The following is a 22,770-nucleotide window of genomic DNA, read 5'->3' on the forward strand; positions in this document are numbered from 1 at the left end:
CACTCACTCCTGCAGATGCGGAAAAGCTTGTCCACGCTTTTGTCTCCTCCAGGCTGGACTATTGCAATGCGCTCCTCACCGGGAAAAGCCTCCAGAAATTGCAGTATATACAGAACAGCGCTGCTAGGATCCTGTTGAGGGTGCGCAAACATGAGCACATCACCCCCATCCTCAAATCACTCCACTGGCTTCCTGTCTCACTCAGGGTTGAGTACAAGGTCTCCCTCCTTACCCACCAGTGCATCCATGGTGAAGCCCCCCCCTACCTCAAGGAACTCCTCACCCCACAGACCTCAATGCGTACCCTCCAATCTGCCTCAGCACATCTTTTAAAACCTCCCAGGACAAAGCTCCGTACAATGGGAGATCGGGCTTTCTGCTCAGCTGCTCCCAGTCTGTGGAATGCTCTCCCTGACCACCTGAGGACACCACAGACTGTGGATGCTTTTAAACGTGGCCTAAAAACCCACCTTTTTAGGAGAGCTTTTTAGTGAACTCGTTTTGTTTTTGTTTTCAAACTCTCTTTTTATTGTTAGCACTTAACAGTTTTATCATGTAGCACTTTGGGATTTTCTTCAATATAAAGTGCATTACAAATTAAATTCTTATTATTTATTATTATTATTAAGTGCTACAATGGGGTATAGAAGAGATCAAGTACGCCTTTATAAACATCTCTCTAGAGCCTTTCTATGCTGATGGAGAAAGAAATCATGTAGTCTGCCTACAATGACAGTTTATTACAAGAATCTATTCTAAGATTAAAATGTACTTGCAAAGCTCTCCTTCAGACTCTACAAAAGGAATAGAAGGATATTCTAGGTTGCACTGTTGGAATCTCAGCTGATCACAGTTTAAAACTCGATACAAGTAAATGACCAAACAGATAAAGACTATTGTGTTGTTTATGTGTGCGTCGTGCATTCAAATGTCCAACCATCATTTGGTATCCAGTGTTGGGATGTGGCTGCAGAATTTGAGTTCCAGTTTAATCCAAATTGTTGTCCTCTAATGGAGTTTATAGGTCGTGGACTCTGGTCATCAAAAACAACAAAAGTCAGAAGAGACAACAAGAGAACTGTGACCGGATTCACAGTACAAACAGCGAGTCGACTTCGTTCAAACAAGGTTAATTTCACCTATAATACGGTAGTGGGGGAAAAGGGGCTGAACCTCAGCATTTTACTCCCCAGATGCTCTCAACTCTGACCTTCCTCCAGGATGTGAAATAGAGCGTCAGTGTAACACGAGGAGACGTCTCGTCGTAGCGTGTGTGTGATACACTGTTGCAAACCGTGTTGTTTCCAGGTGGAGACGCCTGCTGCTCAGATAGAAGGAGGCCAGCAGGCGGAGGCCTCGTCCCCCCTGAGTGGAGAGTCTCCACCTCCTCTTCCAGCCAAGCCGATCATACATCACAGAGTATCACACCTCTGTAGAAGCGGATGAGCCCTGATGTGAAGGTGGTCATGTGACACCACACAACCAACAGCAACACGTCTTTTATGTGTAAAGGGGAACAAGAAATGTTATTTTGAGAAGCCTTGTGCTTCTTCTCCTCACACTCTGACTGCAGAGTTTTCTCTAAAGCACAAATGTATCAAAACGGTTTTGACGGTATATATACATTTATACCTTGTAGATATGTGGTAAAACTGAAATCTTTCTCTCCTTTCTCTCAACATGTTGTTGCAGATGAGGAACTAAAGAGTTGGTTGAATTTCTCGTCTCCATTTTTTTCATTTCGTCTTATGCAAATGAGGTGGATTGTGAAAGAGTCTTAATTATTTCCTCTCTGATGTGTTCCAAAGGTTTTGCTGGCGATTTATACCTTCTATAAATGTATAGCTGAATGTAGAGTTTTTATAAATGAAATGTGCTGCTGTAAAATAAAGAATGGATCATAAACAGAAGCAGAAGTTAGAGAAAACCTCACATCTGATGTTCATCTGTGGTCTCTGCATTTCCACATTTCTCTGCATGTTTCACGCCTTTCAAACTGTCTCTTGACACGAAGCGGAAGCGTTTCTCACAAGCTGAGTGTCAGCGTGGACGTGAGGATGGGACACACCTTGTTTGGTGCGTTGGGGCTTTTCTGTGAGTACTTTCTCTGTTTAAATCATAGTTTTCATAGATACAACTTTTTAAATGCCAGAAGTTAATAGTTTCTGTCAGTTTGATGATGTTTCTCACTTTATTTTAGCGCTGAATATTCTCCTCTACTGTGGACACGCTCAAGGTTTCTATACAACTTTCTTTATTTTGATACATTCACTCAAGACGATTCAACACCTTCTATCACTATTTTACATTTAATATTTCTGTTCTCTTTAGTTAATTTATGATGAATACAAGAAAGAAGACAAGATTCATTCTTTGCATGTTGTGTTTGTTTCTAAATGCTTCGCTGCATATTGAGCCAAACTGGTCCCTTTTATTTACTGGAGAGAAAGTTACCTTCATATGTGACTCAAGGGAAGGAAACGACACTGACTGGAATTACTCATTCAATAGGTGTGAGGGGTCAGGACTTCGACTCAGGTGCAGAGCAATAAGACAACAGAAAATTCTTTCAAGGTTTGGAATCTTTTACTAGGAGAGTAAACTAATGCAAAACAAAGGGGGCACAGGCAAAGGCGGAATCCACACGCTCTTGTAGAAAAAAAAAGGAAGAGAGCCTGGCAACAAAGTAGAAACAAGAATACAAAAACAGCACTGGGAATTTAACAACAAACATGTACCTCTAAGAAGGACAAAAGATAACCTGACACAGACAAGTGGGGGGAACTGAGGCTTAAATACAGGTGGGGGTGATTGCAAACTGAACTCAGCTGTGGGGGGAAACTAGATACAGGAAGTGCCGTGGTTACAAAAATAAAACAGGAAGTTAATCTTCACAGTGTCTTCTAGTCGTCACAGTAGGAATGATCATTTATTTACCACCAACAGAACAGTGAATAGATATAAATCATCATCTCTAACTAGAGGAGATAGTGGTGAATATCAGTGTGTTGCTGATCACAAGATCCGTCCTGTTACAAGAGAAAGTAATAAAGTCTCTCTAACTGTATCAGGTAAGTGATCAAAGTTTTACCATCACGACGAGTTCATTAAAGCACTTTATATTAATAAGACAAGTTGATTTAATAAACCTGTTTGATGAAGTGCTGATGTAATATAATGTAGTGAGAATTAATTAATGTTAACTAGTGTGAGAGAAAGTTGACACTGATGCTGTTTATTAGCTGATCTTTGTTTAAAATGATCAATTATCTGATAATATTGATCATTTCAAATAAAACAAAAGAAAGATGGACAGAGTTAAGACAAACCGTCCCATATTTTATCCCTATTGACAAATTATAAATTAGTTATTGATTCATTATAGATAACACAAATGGATCAAACACATCAGCAGAGTGTGGCGCCTCCTTCAGGTGAAATGTTCTCATTACTCAGTGAACCTTTTATTATTTATTACAGGGAGACTGACTTTGACATCTTCTTCTGTCTGCAACTTTATGTTAAATTAAAATTATGTAGGAAATATAAATACTGATATCTTGTATAATTGTTCATTTAATGAAACTGATTTAGTAAAGCAAAGAAGTAACTGTTCCACAGACAGAGATGTGATCCTTTAACTCCTGCGTCCTCCTTGTATGAAGGGGAATCAGTGACTCTTCACTGTCGACATGGAGACCAGAGAAAGGAGAAGAATGCTGACTTCTACAAAGACAAAACACTTATTGAGATGGACATAAACCATCAACACACACATGAAATCACCATTTCTCTGATGTCTGATGGGAGCTCTTACAAGTGCAGATTTAAGGACAAAGAATCTGAAATAGACTATTTGAAATGTGAGATTAGTTACTATGTTTAAAGACATTGTACCCAAACACCTGTTTAACACATGAAGACAGATAAAAAGATGGAGGACATCAGCAGTGACAGTAATCCACCAAGGACTCATCATAACACGTCTTTATTCTGTCAAACCTCTTTCCAACAGATCCTCGTCCTGTCCTCACAGTGTCTCCATCATGGACGAGTCCTGGAGACTCAGTGACTCTGACCTGCAGTGTTGGACCTCCGTCTGCAGGATGGAGGTTCTTCTGGTATAAGGCTGTTCCAGACATGTCATCCACCAACAACTACTACAACTTTAAGCTTCTAGCTGGTGGCACCACTGGGACTGAACAGGATTCCTACATTCTTCATGGACAGACACACACAGCAGGATATGTGTGCAGAGCTGGAAGAGGAGATCCTGTGTTTTACACTCTGGATAGTGATGTGAAGTTTGTCTGGTCTGGAGGTGAGTTTGTTCAGACTTTTATATTCTTGCACAAGGGAATAAATGTCCTTTTTGTGTTGACATTGTGTGTCCTGTGTGTGTCTCCTAATGATGTGTCTTCAGGTGTGAATCCAGCAGCGTCTCTCACAGTGAGTCCTCACAGACTGCAGCACTTCAGCACAGAGTCACTGTCACTGATCTGTGAGGGAAACTCTGCTGAGTGGAGAGTGAGGAAGGCTGATGAAGATGGCAACAGGTCATCCTGTTTTAAGTGGGGAGAAATGACTGGATCCACATGCAACACCAACACTAGAGCGAGTAGTGGAGTGTACTGGTGTGAGTCTGAAACACAGTACAGCAGTGCAGCCAACATCACTATACACAGTGAGTTTATATTCATTTAAAGGTTTTATATATAAAGTGTTTACATCTTATTACAGAGTGCTGACATTTTTAAGGTGACTTCATGATGAGTTTAACTCATTATTTATTTGAACAAACGATTCAACAATCTTAGTTTGTTGCAGTATCATTTCTCTGTATTATCCTACACGTCTTTGTGGTTTACTTTCCTCTTAATGTCCATTGACATCCACCATTGACTTTATAGTTTGACAGACGGGTCGGGCAGCACCAGATGCAAACATATCAACCATGAACATAAAAGGCTTTACAGTGTTAATACTCACATTGACTTTTAATGGGAACAGTGCAGTCGATCATCCTTCTTTGCCGCTGCATCAAAGTCTGCTGTTAGTTTTGTTGTCAATTCTCAGAACAGATGTGAGGTGTTCATCACTCACTGTGACCTGTGAGGTGCTTTGTTGGTGTTCATCACTAAAAGTCTGTTCACACACGTAGAGACAAACAACAGCAGCATCTTCTGTGCCGTCTGCTGCATGTTTGAAAACTTCACTTAATGAAGCATAAAACTCAATAAGTGACGTGTTGATTTAATAAACCTGTTTGATGAAGTGCTGATGTAATATAATGTAGTGATAATTAATAAATGTTAACTAGTGTGAGAGAAAGTTGACACTGATGCTGTTTAATTAGCTGATCTTTGTTTAAAAGGATCAATTATCAGATAATATTGATCAATTTCGATTAAAACAACAGCCAGATGGACAGAGTTGAGACAAACCATCCCACATTTTTTCCTTGTTACAAATGATAAATTAGTTATTGATTAATTATTGATAACACAAATGGATCAAACACGTCAGCAGAGTGTGGCGCCTCCTTCAGGTGAAATGTTCTCATTACTCAGTGAACCTTTTATTATTTATTACAGGGAGACTGACTTTGACATCTTCTTCTTTCTGCAACTTTATGTTAAATTATAATTATGTAGGAAACATAAATCACTGATATCTTGTATCATTGTTAATTTAATGAAACTGATTTAGTAAAGCAAAGAAGTAACTGTTCCACAGACAGAGATGTGATCCTTTAACTCCTGCGTCCTCCTTGTATGAAGGAGAATCAGTGACTCTTCACTGTCGACATGGAGACCAGAGAAAGGAGAAGAATGCTGACTTCTACAAAGACAAAACACTTATTGAGATGGACACAAACCATCAACACACACATGAAATCACCATTTCTCTGATGTCTGATGGGAGCTCTTACAAGTGCAGATTTAAGGACAAAGAATCTGAAATAGAATATTTGAAATGTGAGATTAGTTACTATGTTTAAAGACATTGTACCCAAACACCTGTTTAACACATGAAGACAGATAAAAAGATGGAGGACATCAGCAGTGACAGTAATCCACCAAGGACTCATCATAACACGTCTTTATTCTGTCAAACCTCTTTCCAACAGGTGTCCCTCAGCCTGTCCTCACAGTGTCTCCATCATGGACGAGTCCTGGAGACTCAGTGACTCTGACCTGCAGTGTTGAACCTCCGTCTGCAGGATGGAGGTTCTTCTGGTATAAGGCTGTTCCAGACATGTCACGCTACACCTCCTACTACACCTATGAGCTTCTAGCTGGTGGCACCACTGGGACTGAACAGGATTCCTACATTCTTCATGGACAGACACACACATCAGGATATGTGTGCGGTGCTGGAAGAGGAGATCCTGTGTTTTACACTCTGCATAGTGGTTTGAAGTTTGTCTGGTCTGGAGGTGAGTTTGTTCAGACTTTTATCTTCTTGCACAAGGGAATAAATGTCCTTTTTGTGTTGACATTGTTTGTCCTGTGTGTGTCTCCTAATGATGTGTCTTCAGGTGTGAATCCAGCAGCGTCTCTCACAGTGAGTCCTCACAGACTGCAGCACTTCAGCACAGAGTCACTGTCACTGATCTGTGAGGGAAACTCTACTGAGTGGAGAGTGATGAAGGTTAATGAAGATGGTGACGTGTCATCATGTTCTAAGTGGGGAGAAATGACTGGATCCACATGCAACACCAACACTAGAGCGCGTAGTGGAGTGTACTGGTGTGAGTCTGTAACACAGTCCAGCAATGCAGCCAACATCACTATACACAGTGAGTTTATATTCATTTAAAGGTTTTATATCTAAAGTATTTACACATCTTATTACAGAGTGCTGACATTTTTAAGGTGACTTCATGATGAGTTTAACTCAATATTTATTTTAACGAACGATTCAACAATCTTAGTTTGTTGCAGTATCATTTCTCTGTATTATCCAACACGTCTTTGTGGTTTACTTTCCTCTTTATGACCATTGACATCCACCGTTGACTTTAAACCAGGAGGAGCTGTAGAGTTATCTGCTCACTTTGTACCTTTTAGACCATTCTGTAGCTCACTGCCACTAAGTGGACATTTGTCTCCCGACATATTGAGCATTAATTAAAGATGTAACTGTGAGCATGTACGTCACCAAAGGGCCGTCTCTTCCATCCATGAAATGCAGCTATTCGCTCAGCTACTGTGTGAATGTGAACAACAAATGTAAACTATAAATGTCTTCTCCTCATTGTTCATCAGCTTGTTTGACTTCCTGTCCTCTGGTCTCTTTACAGGAGGTGATGTCATCCTGGTGAGTCCTGTCCATCCTGTGACTGAGGGACATTCCGTCACTCTTGGCTGCAAGTTGAGGACAGAAAACCTTCTTTATAATGTGGATTTCTATAAAAATGACAAACTCATCCCAAATCCTGTCAGAGGGGAGCCGCTTATCTCTGCAGTTACTAAGTCAGATGAAGGCTTTTATAAATGTACAGGAAGGAAATCACCTCAAGGTTTGGAGACTTTGACCTCAGCAGAGAGCTGGTTGTCAGTGAAATGTGAGTACGAGTTTTGTAACATGTGTTACAGTCTGAGTGAGAAAAGGTGTCACTGAATTAGAAGTTATCTTAAGATAAACTATTTGTTTGTGTGAGACAATATAGTTTTAAAGATGTTCATGTTCAGTAAAAACACATAATATTAGAGATGTAACATGACCAGCAGTGAAAGGTGAATGTTGTGTGATCAAGGGTTCATGTTTGTGTATTTGAGTGTGTGTGTTGTAGTACTTGTTTAGCACTACAACACATTAGTACCTGTGTTTTTACTAGTTTTACTTTGTTTTAAGTATGTTTTTCTGGCTCTGTGACACTCTGAGATCTGTTGATGAAGAGTGTGTTATAAATAAACTGTATTACTATTGTTACTTGTGTATCTCTTCATGGTTGGTGTGTACTTGTGTGTAGATCCTGAAGAAGCAGCATCAAGCTCTGTGTTTCTCGTGCCGTTGGTTGTTGGTCTGGTTTCTGGAGTTTTACTGATTATTCTCCTGCTGCTGTTTCTGCGTCGCTACAGAAAGTCAGAAGGTGAGATCTTTTCCTTCTGATATCAGACAGATTTCATTGAAATAAGTCAAAGTCACAGATATTATTACACACACTAATTAATGATCAATGTGAAACCTTTTTCTTGCAGCTTCAAGCCTCAGCAGGTTGGTACAAGCCTCTCTTCTCTCACTCTGAACATGGCAGCAGGACTTTACATGTTCCTCATTAAATCCTCTGTATTTACTTCATGTTTTGGACCCACAAGGTCTCAGAGGACCAATCAGAGCGCAGCTACAGACCACATGATCAACCAGGGTGAGACACTTCTTCATGTTTAGCTTAAGTCCTGATTTATTCAATAATGTCTTCTTAACTTTAAACAAGAAATTGTCATTTCAGATGAATCCAGCCTCACATATTCTGTGGTTCAGTTCAAACACCTTAAAAAGAAGGGTTGGTGATTTACTTTGTATAGTGAGAATCACCTTTTGACAGCTGAGATGATTTTGTTCTTCTCATCAAAGTTCTTCATGTGGTCTTTGTGACAGAGAAGCACGATGAACCAGACGAGAGCCCCGTTTACTCGGATGTGAGGATCGCATCAGCTGCAGGTACAGTCAACGCCAACACAGCTTCTAGTATTTAACAGGTGCTACCTGCTCTAGTTTAATACGTTCATACGTCGTTTAATGTGGCCAATGTCAACAATATACACATCCTGCATACAAGTACACAACTGACTTTAGAATTCATTTAAATTAGTTAGAAATGATGAGAATACTATGCAGTGATGAATCAAACATAAGGCGGATGCCACATTTCATTTATTTATATTTATCCATCCATCAATATTCAACTGAAAATGTGTCTTGTGTTTTTAGATGACGTAACGTATGCGCAGGTTCACCCCCCCACTGGAAAGAAGAGCAATGAAGGTAAATAAAGTCCACATCAGGTATTGACTCCTTGTGATGTGAGTTCTGTCTCCATCTAAAACAAACACCTTTTAAATGTTAGAAAATGGTAGTTTGTTGTTTTTAAAATAATCTTAAATAATGTTTGTCTATTCCTACTTCAACTATTATTATAACCTATTCTGCTTAATGTTACACTCCATCGTCTTTTGTGTTCTTGTGTTTTACAATTCTAATAACGTATATCAGTACATTATTCTTTTTAACTAGAGCACTACTGGCAAACATACAAGAATAGAATCTCTTCATTGGTAGGAAAATCCAGATGTGCAGCAGAAGAGGAATCAGTTTATTCTGAAGTCAAACCAGGAACATCTGGTAATGAAGCCATTTATAAATCAATTTATTTCACATAGTTAAACGTCATAAAGCACCTTTAAGCTCATTTTAATTAACTGTTAATGTTTTTTCTTTACTTCTCTTCCAGATCAATAAAGACATCCGTGTGGACAAAACCACCGACATGAAAAACAATCTCTTCAGGATATAAGATGTGTCCTTAAACAGCTACAGAGCAGACAGCTTGGTGTTCTGTGGAAGCCTCTTCCCTTGTTGTAGTCTGCTTTGGATGGATGAGGTTCTGGTTAAAAAGGATCATGTGATCTTTGCAGGTTTCTTCATCGTATCCAGAGAGGTGGAGTCCAAAGAAATCAGATCTTTCTTTCCCCGATACGTTAGTGTAGCATAGAGCCATGATACTTCCCTCGAGAACCCTTCATCTCATGGAACCATTTCATTATCTGACAATCAGTTTTAGGTTTTTAGGGACACGGATCAAAGTAAAGTGCTGTATATCTCCTGCTAAAATGAAGCATCATCAAATAGAGACTCATCAAAATGGGAGCTGGTGCTGCTGCTCTGTGGACACATAATTAGTCTGCTGAGTGCTACTGAAATTCATTATAATTGTTAGATATAGTCTGAGGCGGCACGGTGGTGTGGTGGTTTGCACTGTCGCCTCACAGCAAGAAGGTCCTGGGTGCAACTCCGCCCAGTGGCCTTTCTGTGTAGAGTGTGTTCTCCATGTGGGTTCCCTCCAGGTACTCCGGCTTCCTCCCACATACTCTGGGGATCAGGTTAATTGGTGACTGTAAATTGCCTGTAGGTGTGCGGATGTGAATGGTTGCTTGTCTCTGTGTCAGCCCTTTATGCCCATAAAGCCTTCTGCTTGTAGCAGTTATTTTTGCTCAATGTTTTTAACTGTTTGTAAATCTCCTTTATGTTTGGATCTTTTTAATGGTTTTATGTGAAACGCTTTGAATTGCCTTTTTGTTGAAATGTGCTATACAAATAAAATTGCCTTTCCTAGATTGATAAATAAGTCCCATTCTGCACTTTCCTGACTTTGAGAGAGAGAAATGTGACTCAGCTAAGAAGCTTTAAACTCTTAAACTCCTCTTTATGTGTAACTCGTAGAGGTTTGAGTTCAGGCCACAGACAAAACGCTCTGATTTCCAGGCAGTGGAAGAAAGTCACAGAAGCCACATGAGTCGTGGAAGAAGTAGAAAGTGAGTTGATGGTTGGGGGAGGATGCATGAGGGATGCAGCGTCTGCAGTCACCACTGGGGGGCAGTGATGCACTAAAAGGCTCAAAAATGCACTGTCTTTGCCGCACAATTACAGAGACGATTAATTGGAAATTAATCAATGAGATGGAGACGTTTGACAAAGTTCTCTTTTTCTCCTCTGCTCCAGAACCAGGGAAGCGAGCAATATATGGAGCCGTTTCAGAACAGGATAGTTGCTAGTAGGGGGCCCCGACAGACGGCTGATATCGCTCCATATCAACGACACAGCTTTAAAAACCCGTAGACGCTGCAATGACACGTCGGGAACCTCCCCAATGGGACCCCCTTACTAGCCGGCATCAGGATCAGGAATCAGGAAACATTTATTAGCCAAAATATGTCAAACATACAAGGAATTTGTCTTGGCGGTTAGTGCGCGACAGTAGACAGACAAGACAACAGTGCACAAGTAATAAAATAAAGTGGAATGAAATGCTAATGCAATGGGTTAGTAGAATAAGGCTAAGGCTATGGGTTAGTATAAAACAAGGGAATAAAGTTAAAAAATGTTAAATATTAAAAAGTTAAAAAGAAAAATATTAAGCATAAAGTGCACTAACGAACAAGTAACAGACAAGAGACAAAGTGATGAATTGCAGTTAAAGTGGCAACGTGCGGTTCCGGTCAAACACACAGATGAAACAATGAAAGCGAACGTCGCTCTCTGGGCTTGTACCAGGTCAACCGCTGCAAAGTCCAGATGTTTCTCTGGAGACAGAGGGAGTGAGGCAGTAGCTGCCCACTGTCAGGGACAGTGGGCTTGCTTCATGTCAATCTGATGCAGTAGAAATTGCAGAACAACCGGATATTGAAATGGCGCTATGGAAGCCCATTTCCGCCACGAAAAAAGGAGGGTTAGAAAGTCAACATTAGATAAAAAGTCGAAATTATGACTTGGTTGGTTACTATGGTCACACAAAGGTGTCGTTTGTGTTTAACAACGTCTCGCTGACCAGCTATTAAACCAGGAACTCCGAATCTGTGAATATCCAACTTTACGGAACTGTAAACGTTCTACGGATACTTGCTCCCACTCACTCCACCCTCATAACAAACAGGGAAGACAGGACGTCCGACTTATAGCGGAGTCTAAATTATCTTCGAGTCCAAAATAAATCAAACTTCTAGGGAGAAAAAATACGGGTGGTATTTATTCCGTAGTTATCGTGATTAGTAACGATTGAAAAGTCCTGAAGAGAGTCTTTATTGTACCAGTGTTGCCAATTTCTCAATGAGGAAAGACGCTGCAGACTCAGCAGCGGCTTTGCGCATGCGCGCGTAGATTTCAGTCTGGCCGTGACGTAGGTCTCCTCTGGCGGCTCGCAGCACTGCAGCTGGACTGCTGCGAGCCGCCATGTTTCTGCTTCAGTGACGTCACGTCACGTCAGACACCACAACAGTCTCCAATGAAACCAGATAAGGTCGCTGGTCGCTTTTGACAAGAAGTCGCCAAGAGGGTTTGGAAAGTCAATGTAGCAAACAACGAAGGAGCCTGCGCATGCGCATATCTAATATCATAATCGCCACTTTTTATCTCATAATTTTGACTTTATAACCCTTCTTTTTTTGTGGCGGAAATGGGCTTCCATAGAAAAGGCAGCATAACGCTTTCAGCATGAGGGAGCAGCAGAAACCCAGTCCAGAAGAGTTCTTTCTCCCTTTAGTAGACACAGCCCTTAGAAGCCTGAATAACAGACTCTCACAACTGGAATATGTCAATGTTCTCTACAGTTTGTTGTTTTCAAAAAAAACCAACAGGTGCTAAAGAGCTTCGTGCAAGTTGCAAGAACAAGGAGCAAACAATGCATGACATTGAGGCACATGATTTAGAATTGGAGATCAATTCTGCTGTCTACACTTTTCCACACCACGCCTCCACCTGCCCAAATGACATGTTATGTAAATTACATTAACAGTGAAAACCTTCTGCATCTGTACAGTAATCTAAGCATTGCGTCTCCTCTTGACGTCTCTGTTGCCTCTGGTGAGAGGAGCTTTTCTGCTTTGAAGTTGATCAACACCTATTTGAGGTCAACCATGTGCCAGGAGAGGCTCACAGGACTGGCACGGATCGATGTCCTCTAATGGAGTTTATAGGTCGTGGACTCTGATCATCAAAAACAACAAGACAAAAGTCAGAAGCGACAACAAAAGAAATGAGACCAACTCGAGTCGACTTCGATCTGTCGTAAACTGATATTGTGCTTTATTAAAAATGACATTGTATCCAGTAATTGGGTTGCAAATGATCTGATATACTGAAGAGTTTATTCCATTGCACCGTGTAAAAAGTTCATCAAAGTCACCCTCATTAAATATTAACGTTACGTACATTTGCAAAACGATACACAGCGACTTTTAAAAGATAATAAATCAAACCAGAAAAACACACTTCCATTATTACCTTGTTCCGTACTGCATCCTCCTCCGAGCAGCTATTTGTTTCCCCCAAAGGAGAATAAAACATACGCTGAACGTCCACGTGTCGCTCCTCTGGTTCCAGGAGGATCGAACACTGTTCGGTCAACTTCCACATGCGTGTCTTCATTGTTCTGATCCAAGTCCTCCGTCACTTTGTCCAGCAGAGTGAAGAGTGTCCTTCTTAACGTGCTTCTCTGAATCGTTTGCTAACGATCGCAGTTGATTTGAAATGGTTTTTAAAAACAAAACCATGTAGCCAAATGCTAACAACAACAACAACTTCTGCTAAGGAGCAAACTTCAAGACAGAAACAGTAGAGCAGTTGACTCCTCCGGGTCTACATCTGTACCGTATGATCACATCGTCAGCAGATCCATTTCCCATCGTCCTTGTAGCGACAATCTCATTACACAATCGACGTCTGTCTAATCAACACTTGTAGCTATCATTTCTGATAAAAATGATGTTACATTGTTCGTAGTAAATACTTGATTGAAACTGCCTGAATGTTATAAAGAAAATTGTTGGCAGACAAAGCAGGACACAATTAGCTTAAATTGATGATCACAGCAGAGATGGGCAAACATTTTGAATGATATGGTTTAAGGGGAAAGAAAAATCCAAATCCATGGCAATTGGAATTCAATCACAGTTCACTCAAGACACCAGGAAGAGGGCAAATACTTTTTCACTGTATATTCAGAGTTTTTGGGCCACTGGCTCATTGTTTTAATACCTCAGTCGTGGTTACCTGTCAGAACGTGTTTGCATGTCCTTCCAGGCTTGATAAATCCTAAAGAGACATCGAAGCCCCCTCTGTGTAACGCGAGGAGACGTCTCGTCGCAGCGTGTGTGTGATACATTGTTGCAAACCGCGTTGTCTCCAGGTGGAGACACCTGCTGCTCAGATAGCAGGAGGCCAGCAGGTGGAGGCCTCGTCCCCCCTGAGTGGAGAGTCTCCACCTCCTCTTCCAGCCAAGCCGAGGCCTGCTATGAAAACGTGGAGGCGCCCCGGCCCCCCGCCAGACCAGCAGCGCCATCGAACGCCCAAGAGGGAGGGGACAAGGTCACCTCAGGGTGATGGCGGCGTCGGTACGGAACGACACGAGGCGGAGGAAGAGGCACCGGGCTCACAGAGTCTACTTCAAACATGATGTCATACATCACAGAGTATCACACCTCTGTAGAAGCAGATGAGCCCTGGTGTGAATGTGGTCATGTGACACCACACAACCAACAGCAACACGTCTTTAACTTGTGTAAAGGGGAACAAGAAAGGTTATTTTGAGAAGCCTTGTGCTTCTTCTCCTCACACTCTGACTGCAGAGTTTTCTCTAAAGCACAAATGTATCAAAACGATTTATTTCATTTCACCCTTTTGTTTTGTTAGATTTCTTTTATTTTGCCTTTTTACTTTTTAAATCAGCGTCACAAGAACAGATTCTTTTGTGAGAACATTCAGCTGTGAGGTGTTTGTTGGAGTTTGAGCCTAAAATCCAAAAGGCCGCATTAAAGTCACTGTTGATAAAATATGTCAACGCCACGACTATCAGAACAAACATGATTAAATTAAAAAAAAGGTCGTTGTGGTGCAGGGGTTAGAGAAGGTGTGCTGGGAAGCATAAGGTTGTTGGTTTGATTTCAGGCTGCCCCATGTTCCATGTTGACGTGTCCCTGAGCAAGACACCTAACCCCTAATTGCTCCCCGGGCAAAATGTGAAAGTCATGGGTTTAAAGTGTAATGTAAGTTGCTTTTGATAAAAGCGTCTGCTAAGTGACCTGTAATGTAAATGAGTTATTATATGAATTTATTCATACAGATTCAAAAGAAGGCGGTTTATGTGTTCATAATATTGCACTGGAGTTTATTAAGTGTCACCTCAAGTAGTGACATCATCCTACACTAAGTGTCACAAGGTTTATAATTCTATTTCTAATCATCTGTGTGATTGCTATTGTAATGTTCTATCATTTGGTTATAATATATATATATATATATATATATATATATACCTTGTAAATATGTAGTCTGAATAGTTTTCTCTCTTTTCTCTCAACATGTTGTTGCAGATGAGGAACTAAAGAGTTGGTGGAAATTCTCATCTCCATTTTTTCATTCCGTCTCACGCAATGAGGTGGATTGTGAAAGAGTCTTAGCTGTTTCCTCTTTTTATGTGTTTTAAAGGTTTTGCAATTTATAGCTTCTCTAAATGTAGAGTTTTCTTTGTTCTACTGCAAAAAGAAAAAAAGACCAACGACCCCAAAAAACAGAATACAAGATGTTTTTCACTTTAATTTCCACGTCTCAGGCTGAGGTTCAGTTGTGATGAAAGAGGCGTCCCAGAATGCACCACATCCTCCTGCTGCTGTGTTTTGCTGTTAGAGTTGAATGAGACTTTGATGCACAAAAAGGAACCTTATGATTGATCAAATAAAATGTCTCTCTTACTACATTTAAGTGTAATTAAAAGTTGGTGGATGTATTTTGGTCTGTTTCAGCGAGCTTCTGTGATTCACTTCTCTTTATCTCACAGGGTTTTTTATATCAGTCATTGTGAAATGATGGAACATCTTTTGTTAAGACTGTATTCGACCCAGAACACGGAGATTCCACACAGGAAACAGGCTCAACGGGAGGGGGCTGAACCCGGGGTTTCTGGGAAGGGGGGCCGAGCTCCACGGGGGGGTCCCGGTGACGCGGGGATCTGCACAGAGGAACCAGGGTTACAGAGAGAACAGCAGGAACGATCAGAGTCTGACGAGCCGGGATCCGGAGCCGAGTCGCCGCGTAACGTAACGACGTGGCGCCGGAGAAGCGAACAGTCTGAATCCTGCAGGGTGAATCGTGGAATGTGGATCAGCTGTGTGGAGACGGAGCCGGATGAAACAAACAGCGCGGACAGACACACACGGGGGGAAATATACAAACACACAGAAACGGCAGGTGACTCACAACAACCTTTCTCTGGGTCACCGGATATATTTTAAATAAAAAGAATAAAGAATGGATCATGAACAGAAGCAGAAGTTAGAGAAAACCTCACATCTGATATTCATCTGTGGTCTCTGCATTTCCACATTTCTCTGCATCTTTCACACCTTTCAAACTATCTCTTGACACGAAGCGGAAGAGTTTCTCACAAGCGAGTGTCAGCGTGGACGTGAGGATGGGACACACCTTGTTTGGTGCGTTGGGGCTTTTCTGTGAGTACTTTCTCTGTTTAAATCATAGTTTTCATACATACAACTTTTTAAATGCCAGAAGTTAATAGTTTCTGTCAGTTTGATGATGTTTCTCACTTTATTTTAGCGCTGAATATTCTCCTCTACTGTGGACACGCTCAAGGTTTCTATACAACTTTCTTATTTTGTTACATTGACTCAAGACGACTCAACACCTTCTATCACTATTTTAACTTTAATAGATCTGTTCTCTTTAGTTAATTTATGATGAATACAAGAAAAAAGACAAGATTCATTCTTTACATGTTGTGTTTGTTTCCAAATGCTTTGCTGCATATTGAGCCAAACTGGTCCCCTTTATTTACTGGAGAGAAAGTTTCCTTCATATGTGACTCAAGGGAAGGAAACGACACTGACTGGAATTACTCATTCAGTAGGAATGATCATTTCTTTACCACCAACGGAACAGTAAATAGATATAAATCATCATCTCTAACTAGAGGAGATAGTGGTGAATATCAGTGTGTTGCTGATCACAAGATCCGTCCTGTTAGAAGAGAAAGTAATAAAGTCTCTGTAACTGTATCAGGTAAGTGATCAATGTTTTACCATCACGACGAGTTCATTAAAGCACTTTTATATTAATGAGACGTGTTGATTTAATAAACCTGTTTGATGAAGTGCTAATTTAAAATAATGTAGTGATAATTAATGAATGTTAACTAGTGTGAGAGAAAGTTACACTGATGCTGTTTAATCAGCTGCGCTTTGTTTAAAATGATCAATTATCTGATAATATTGATAATTTCAAATAACACAAAAGAAAGATGGACAGTTAAGACAAACCATCCCATATTTTATCCCTATTGACAAAATATAAATTAGTTACTGATTAATCATTGATAACACAAATGGATCAATCACATCAGCAGAGTGTGGCGCCTCCTTCAGGTGAAATGTTCTCATTACTCAGTGAACCTTTTATTATTTATTACAGGGAGACTGACTTTGACATCTTCTTCTGTCTGCAACTTTATGTTAAATTAAAATTATGTTGGAAACATAAATCACTGATTTCTTGTATCATTGTTCATTTAAGGAAACTGATTTAGTAAAGCAAAGAAGTAACTGTTACACAGACAGAGATGTGATCCTTTAACTCCTGCGTCCTCCTTGTATGAAGGAGAATCAGTGACTCTTCACTGTCGACATGGAGACCAGAGAAAGGAGAAGAATGCTGACTTCTACAAAGACAAAACACTTATTGAGATGGACACAAACCATCAACACACACATGAAATCACCATTTCTCTGATGTCTGATGGGAGCTCTTACAAGTTCAGATTTAAGGACAAAGAATCTGAAATAGACTATTTGAAATGTGAGATTAGTTACTATGTTTAAAGACATTGTACCCAAACACCTGTTTAACACATGAAGACAGATAAAAAGCTGGAGGACATCAGCAGTGACAGTAATCCACCAAGGACTCATCATAACACGTCTTTATTCTGTCAAACCTCTTTCCAACAGATCCTCAGTCTGTCCTCACAGTGTCTCCATCATGGACGAGTCCTGGAGACTCAGTGACTCTGACCTGCAGTGTTGGACCTCCATCTGCAGGATGGAGGTTCTTCTGGTATAAGGCTGTTCCAGACATGTCATCCATCAACAACTTCTACAACTTTGAGCTTCTAGCTGGTGGCACCACTGGGACTGAACAGGATTCCTACATTCTTCATGGACAGACACACACAGCAGGATATCAGTGCAGAGCTGTAAGAGGAGATCCTGTGTCTTACACTCAGTATAGTGATGTGAAGTTTGTCTGGTCTGGAGGTGAGTTTGTTCAGACTTTTATATTCTTGCACAAGGGAATAAATGTCCTTTTTGTGTTGACATTGTTTGTCCTGTGTGTGTCTCCTAATGATGTGTCTTCAGGTGTGAATCCAGCAGCGTCTCTCACAGTGAGTCCTCACAGACTGCAGCACTTCAGCACAGAGTCACTGTCACTGATCTGTGAGGGAAACTCTGCTGAGTGGAGAGTGAAGAAGGCTGATCAAGATGGCAAGAGGTCAATTTGTTCTTACTGGGGAGAAATGACTGGATCCACATGCAACACCGACACTAGAGCGAGTAGTGGAGTGTACTGGTGTGAGTCTGAAACACAGTTCAGCAATGCAGCCAACATCACTATACACAGTGAGTTTATATTCATTTAAAGGTTTTTATATCTAAAGTATTTACACATCTTATTACAGACATTTTAAGGTGCATTCACTGAATTAGAAGTTATCTTAAGATAAACTATTTGTTTGTGTGAGACAATATAGTTGTAAAGATGTTCATGTTCAGTAAAAACACATAATATTAGAGATGTAACATGACCAGCAGTGAAAGGTGAATGTTGTGTGATCAAGGGTTCATGTTTGTGTATTTGAGTGTGTGTGTTGTAGTACTTGTTTAGCACTACAACACATTAGTACCTGTGTTTTTACTGGCTTTTACTTTGTTTTAAGTATGTTTTTCTGGCTCTGTGACACTCTGAGATCTGTTGATGAAGAGTGTGTTATAAATAAACTGTATTATTATTGTTACTTGTGTATCTCTTCATGGTTGGTGTGTACTTGTGTGTAGATCCTGAAGAAGCAGCATCAAGCTCTGTGTTTCTCGTGCCGTTGGTTGTTGGTCTGGTTTCTGGAGTTTTACTGATTATTCTCTTGCTGCTGTTTCTGCGTCGCTACAGAAAGTCAGAAGGTGAGATCTTTTCCTTCTGATATCAGACTGATTTCACTGAAATAAGTCAAAGTCACAGATATTATTACACACACTAATTAATGATCAATGTGAAACCTTTTTCTTGCAGCTTCAAGCCTCAGCAGGTTGGTACAAGCCTCTCTTCTCTCACTCTGAACATGGCAGCAGGACTTTACATGTTCCTCATTAAATCCTCTGTATTTACTTCATGTTTTGGACCCACAAGGTCTCAGAGGACCAATCAGAGCCCAGCTACAGACCACATGATCAACCAGGGTGAGACAAAAGACGGACATTACGCTTCTCTTCTTCATGGTCAGCTTTAATCCTGATTTATTTAATAATGTGTTCTTAACTTTAATGCTAACATTTCCATTTCTGGTTATCTGTTTGAGAAGATTCTATAATTAATACAAAGTGGTTCAAATGATTGATACGACCTCGTCTTTATCCTCACTGCTCTGCAGGTGATTCTTGTCTCTATGACACAAAGACTCTGAAGAACCTGAACATGTTGTAATAATACATCCTGTGTGTTCATCACAGAACTGTTAGAAATACTAGAATCAGATAATTCAATCTCAATGCAAAATAACTTGAATTAAACAAGAAATTGTAATTTCAGATGAATCCAGCCTCACATATTCTGTGGTTCAGCTCAAACACCTTAAAAAGAAGGGTTGGTGATTTACTTTGTATAGTGAGAATCACCTTTTGACAGCGGAGATGATTTTGTTCTTCTCATCAAAGTTCTTCATGTGGTCTTTGTGACAGAGAAGCACGATGAACCAGACGAGAGCCCCGTTTACTCGGATGTGAGGATCCCATCAGCTGCAGGTACAGTCAACGCCAACACAGCTTCTAGTATTTAACAGGTGCTACCTGCTCTAGTTTAATACGTTCATATGTCGTCTAATGTGGCCAATGTCAACAATATACACATCCTGCATACAAGTACAAAACAGACTTGACATTTATAAATTGTTAGCCATTTAAATTAGTTAGAAATGATGACAATACTATGCAGTGATGAATCAAACATAAGGCGGATGCCACATTTCATTTATTTATATTCATCCATCCATCAATATTCAACTGTAAATGTGTCTTGTGTTTTTAGATGACGTGACGTATGCGCAGGTTCACCCCCCCACTGGAAAGAAGAGCAATGAAGGTAAATAAAGTCCACATCAGGTATTGACTCCTTGTGATGTGAGTTCTGTCTCCATCCAAAACAAACACATTGTTAAAGTTAGAAAATGGTAGTTTGTTGTTTTTTAATATTCTTAAATAATGTCTGTCTATTCCTACTTCAACTATTTTAACGAGGGAACTACTGGCAAACATACAAAAATAAAATCTTTGCATTGGTAGGAAAATCCAGATGTGCAGCAGAAGAGGAAACTGTTTGTTCTGAAGTCAAACCAGGAACATTTGGTGATGAAACCGTTTATAAAGCAATTTTTTCACATAGTTAAACGTCATAAAGCACCTTTAAGCTCATTTTAATTAACTGTTAATGTTTTTTCTTTACTTCTCTTCCAGATCAATAAAGACATCCGTGTGGACAAAACCACCGACATGAAAAACAATCTCTTCAGGATATAAGATGTGTCCTTAAACAGCTACAAAGCAGACAGCTTGGTGTTCTGTGGAAGCCTCTTCCCTTGGTGTAGTCTGCTTTGGATGGATGAGGTTCTGGTTAAAAAGGATCATGTGATCTTTGCAGGTTTCTTCAACGTATCCAGAGAGGTGGAGTCCAAAGAAATCTGATCTTTCTTTCCCTGATACGTTAGCGTAGCATAGAGCCATGATACTTCCCCCGGGGACACGAGAACCCTTCATCACTGAAAAACCCCCAGAAATCCCACAAATGATCGTTTCAAGCAATGCAAGCTTTCGCAACCGGACAATTAAGATGGACGTCATGAGCGATGTGAATGAATGAGATGGTGCGGAACCCGATGCTGTTTACAGCACGTCCGGGGACTATTTTCTCTCTAGACTACTGAAATGAGACACACAACGTTTGATGGCTACAACTATTTTGTGCTGAAAAAGCAGCTATTAATTATAATTTTGTATTTCCGTATTATAAAAGCAATACGGTACTTGAGGCAGTACTTTATCTTCAGTAATGTAACTGTACCCTGAACTGGAGGATGCATGAGGGATGCAGCGTCTGCAGTCACCACTGGGGGGGCAGTGATGCGCTAAAATGCACCTCCTATGTTTGCCCAGCTGTAGCTCTTCTGCCATCACCCCCCCCCCCACACACACACACACACACACACACACATACATGCGAGAGTTAAACGAGGATGAATAACAACTAGCGCCTCTGTACAGATACCGAAGAAGAGACCAATATCAATGTGAGAGATTTATAGATGTGAAATCTGCTCAAACTGGACAATAATTGAACGCTTACCTCAAATTGATTGTGATGTTCACAGTGGAAACTACGCTACCTGTTGAGTATAGAGGCCGGGAGTACGGCAACAATAAGCATGTATGCGAGGGCCGGAGAATAAATTCCTGTGGATATTCATCAAGTTGTGGTTTGTCCGGTGTTTAACCTTAAAACACTATACTGATGTGTGGGCAAATAAGATGGACGCACACACACACGCATGCAAGAGGACAAAATAATAGCATCCATTCTGCGGAGTTCTCTCCAGGAAAGTCATTAATGGTTTTCAACGAGGACGAGCTGCCACTGATCTGTGTGTGAAATGGAATTAGGTGGCTGAGGATGACGAGGGGAATCTTTCACAGCAAAGACTCATCGTGTCAGGATCCTTGTCTGACTCGTCTTTTGCTTTGGTTTCCCCCCCAAAGTCTCCTTCCCTCACGCGTCTGTCATCCCCGTTTGTTTTGCCATGTGCTCGTTGTCGGTGTGTTCTTGGTCCCACTTCAAGACGCCATCAATGCCACAGCCCCGAGCAAGTACATGATGTGGACTCGTCGATGGCTTATTTCAACCGTGGTCCTGCAGGCTTGGGTTGTCAGTACGTTTCGTCTTCTTCCCCGGTATTTCACCACGGCCGGTTTGGGAGTTCCTATCAGGATCGTTGGGATCCGAGCCTGGGTCTCCGTGTTTCAGGCGGATCGCCTACCACTGTGCTACGAGTGATGGTGACTCAGGTGCAGAGACTGAGAGGGACAATTTGTTTGTAGGGAATCAAAAAAAGGTTTCTTTACTTGAAAAGTAAAACAAGGTCTGGGCATTTAACAAGGTAACCAGGGGTGTCCCAAAAAAAGAGGCAACAAAAGACCTCAAAAAACAAACAGGATTAACAGCAGTAGCACATCTAGACACACACGCGGCTCCGCTCCGGGTGGCGAGTTCCAAGACTCTGCAAACACAAAGAAACTCAGGTGGCCCCTTAAAGGCTAGAAAACGAGGCACAGGTGAACACAATGAAAACAATCAAGACCACACACACGTGACAGGATAAACTGGATCACCGAGGACCCCACATGGTCCTTCAGGGTACTGCAGTCCAAAAACCCTGACATTCCACTGCCCGACCTTGTAGTTTCTGACTGTCTCTCTCCAGTTCCAGTACTGCACCTGCCCCCGGTGTCGAGTCACGGGACTTACACCGTGATTTGTCTTTTGGGGCAACAAATATATTTGATAACTATAATACTGGGTCCTGTGGTTACATATGAGTCCTAGTCCTCCTCCTGTCACACAACGCTCATCGTGGCAGTCCCATTGATATACATCTATTACACTGAACTTCATACTACCTGTTTGTATTGTACTATTAGACAATACGTTGTTATACAAAGACAACAC

At 40.9% G+C, this 22,770-nt stretch overlaps 2 protein-coding genes and 1 long non-coding RNA gene across 4 annotated transcripts; all 3 read left to right on the plus strand.

Annotated features, from left to right (window-relative positions):
- The first annotated feature begins 1,958 nt into the window (after positions 1 to 1,958).
- On the plus strand, positions 1,959 to 3,520 carry LOC144386295 (uncharacterized). The gene is made up of 3 exons (XR_013451988.1): positions 1,959 to 2,094; positions 2,201 to 2,511; positions 2,920 to 3,520. It is a non-coding gene; the product is annotated as an uncharacterized LOC144386295 (long non-coding RNA).
- Positions 3,521 to 6,523: 3,003 nt separating this feature from the next.
- LOC144386291 (uncharacterized) lies at positions 6,524 to 10,348 on the plus strand. Of its 2 annotated transcripts, XM_078086743.1 has the most exons (10): positions 6,524 to 6,802; positions 7,307 to 7,570; positions 7,979 to 8,098; positions 8,208 to 8,223; positions 8,325 to 8,374; positions 8,459 to 8,512; positions 8,608 to 8,670; positions 8,941 to 8,994; positions 9,289 to 9,351; positions 9,461 to 10,348. In XM_078086743.1, exons 1-10 carry the CDS (start codon positions 6,649 to 6,651, stop codon positions 9,466 to 9,468), a joined length of 846 nt encoding a protein of 281 aa, XP_077942869.1. In that variant the 5' UTR covers positions 6,524 to 6,648; the 3' UTR covers positions 9,469 to 10,348. The 2 variants fall into 2 exon arrangements, with proteins under 2 accessions (XP_077942869.1, XP_077942861.1); XM_078086735.1 differs by lacking the exon at positions 8,941 to 8,994 and having other exon boundaries at positions 6,537 to 6,802.
- Positions 10,349 to 15,294: 4,946 nt separating this feature from the next.
- LOC144386298 (uncharacterized) lies at positions 15,295 to 21,513 on the plus strand. The gene is made up of 13 exons (XM_078086760.1): positions 15,295 to 15,966; positions 16,148 to 16,226; positions 16,333 to 16,368; positions 17,739 to 18,044; positions 18,147 to 18,407; positions 18,843 to 18,962; positions 19,072 to 19,087; positions 19,189 to 19,238; positions 19,588 to 19,641; positions 19,737 to 19,799; positions 20,083 to 20,136; positions 20,337 to 20,399; positions 20,508 to 21,513. The coding sequence occupies exons 1-13, from the start codon at positions 15,904 to 15,906 to the stop codon at positions 20,513 to 20,515; spliced, it is 1,173 nt and encodes a 390-aa protein (XP_077942886.1). The 5' UTR covers positions 15,295 to 15,903; the 3' UTR covers positions 20,516 to 21,513.
- Positions 21,514 to 22,770: the final 1,257 nt, after the last annotated feature.

The sequence above is a fragment of the Gasterosteus aculeatus genome, chromosome 2, assembly GCF_964276395.1.
Source record: "Gasterosteus aculeatus chromosome 2, fGasAcu3.hap1.1, whole genome shotgun sequence".
Classification (NCBI taxonomy): domain Eukaryota; kingdom Metazoa; phylum Chordata; class Actinopteri; order Perciformes; family Gasterosteidae; genus Gasterosteus; species Gasterosteus aculeatus.

What these genes read in the sequence shown, in the direction of transcription:
- LOC144386298 (XM_078086760.1), top strand. Translation starts at nt 15,904, where the DNA reads ATGAAACAAACAGCGCGGACAGACACACACGGGGGGAAATATACAAAC. An exon ending in CAAACACCTTAAAAAGAAGG is followed by an intron (nt 19,642 to 19,736) that starts GTTGGTGATTTA and finishes TCTTTGTGACAG; the next exon opens with AGAAGCACGATGAACCAGAC. An exon ending in GAGGATCCCATCAGCTGCAG is followed by an intron (nt 19,800 to 20,082) that starts GTACAGTCAACG and finishes TTGTGTTTTTAG; the next exon opens with ATGACGTGACGTATGCGCAG.
- LOC144386291 (XM_078086743.1), top strand. Translation starts at nt 6,649, where the DNA reads ATGAAGGTTAATGAAGATGGTGACGTGTCATCATGTTCTAAGTGGGGA. An exon ending in AGACCACATGATCAACCAGG is followed by an intron (nt 8,375 to 8,458) that starts GTGAGACACTTC and finishes TTGTCATTTCAG; the next exon opens with ATGAATCCAGCCTCACATAT. An exon ending in GAGGATCGCATCAGCTGCAG is followed by an intron (nt 8,671 to 8,940) that starts GTACAGTCAACG and finishes TTGTGTTTTTAG; the next exon opens with ATGACGTAACGTATGCGCAG.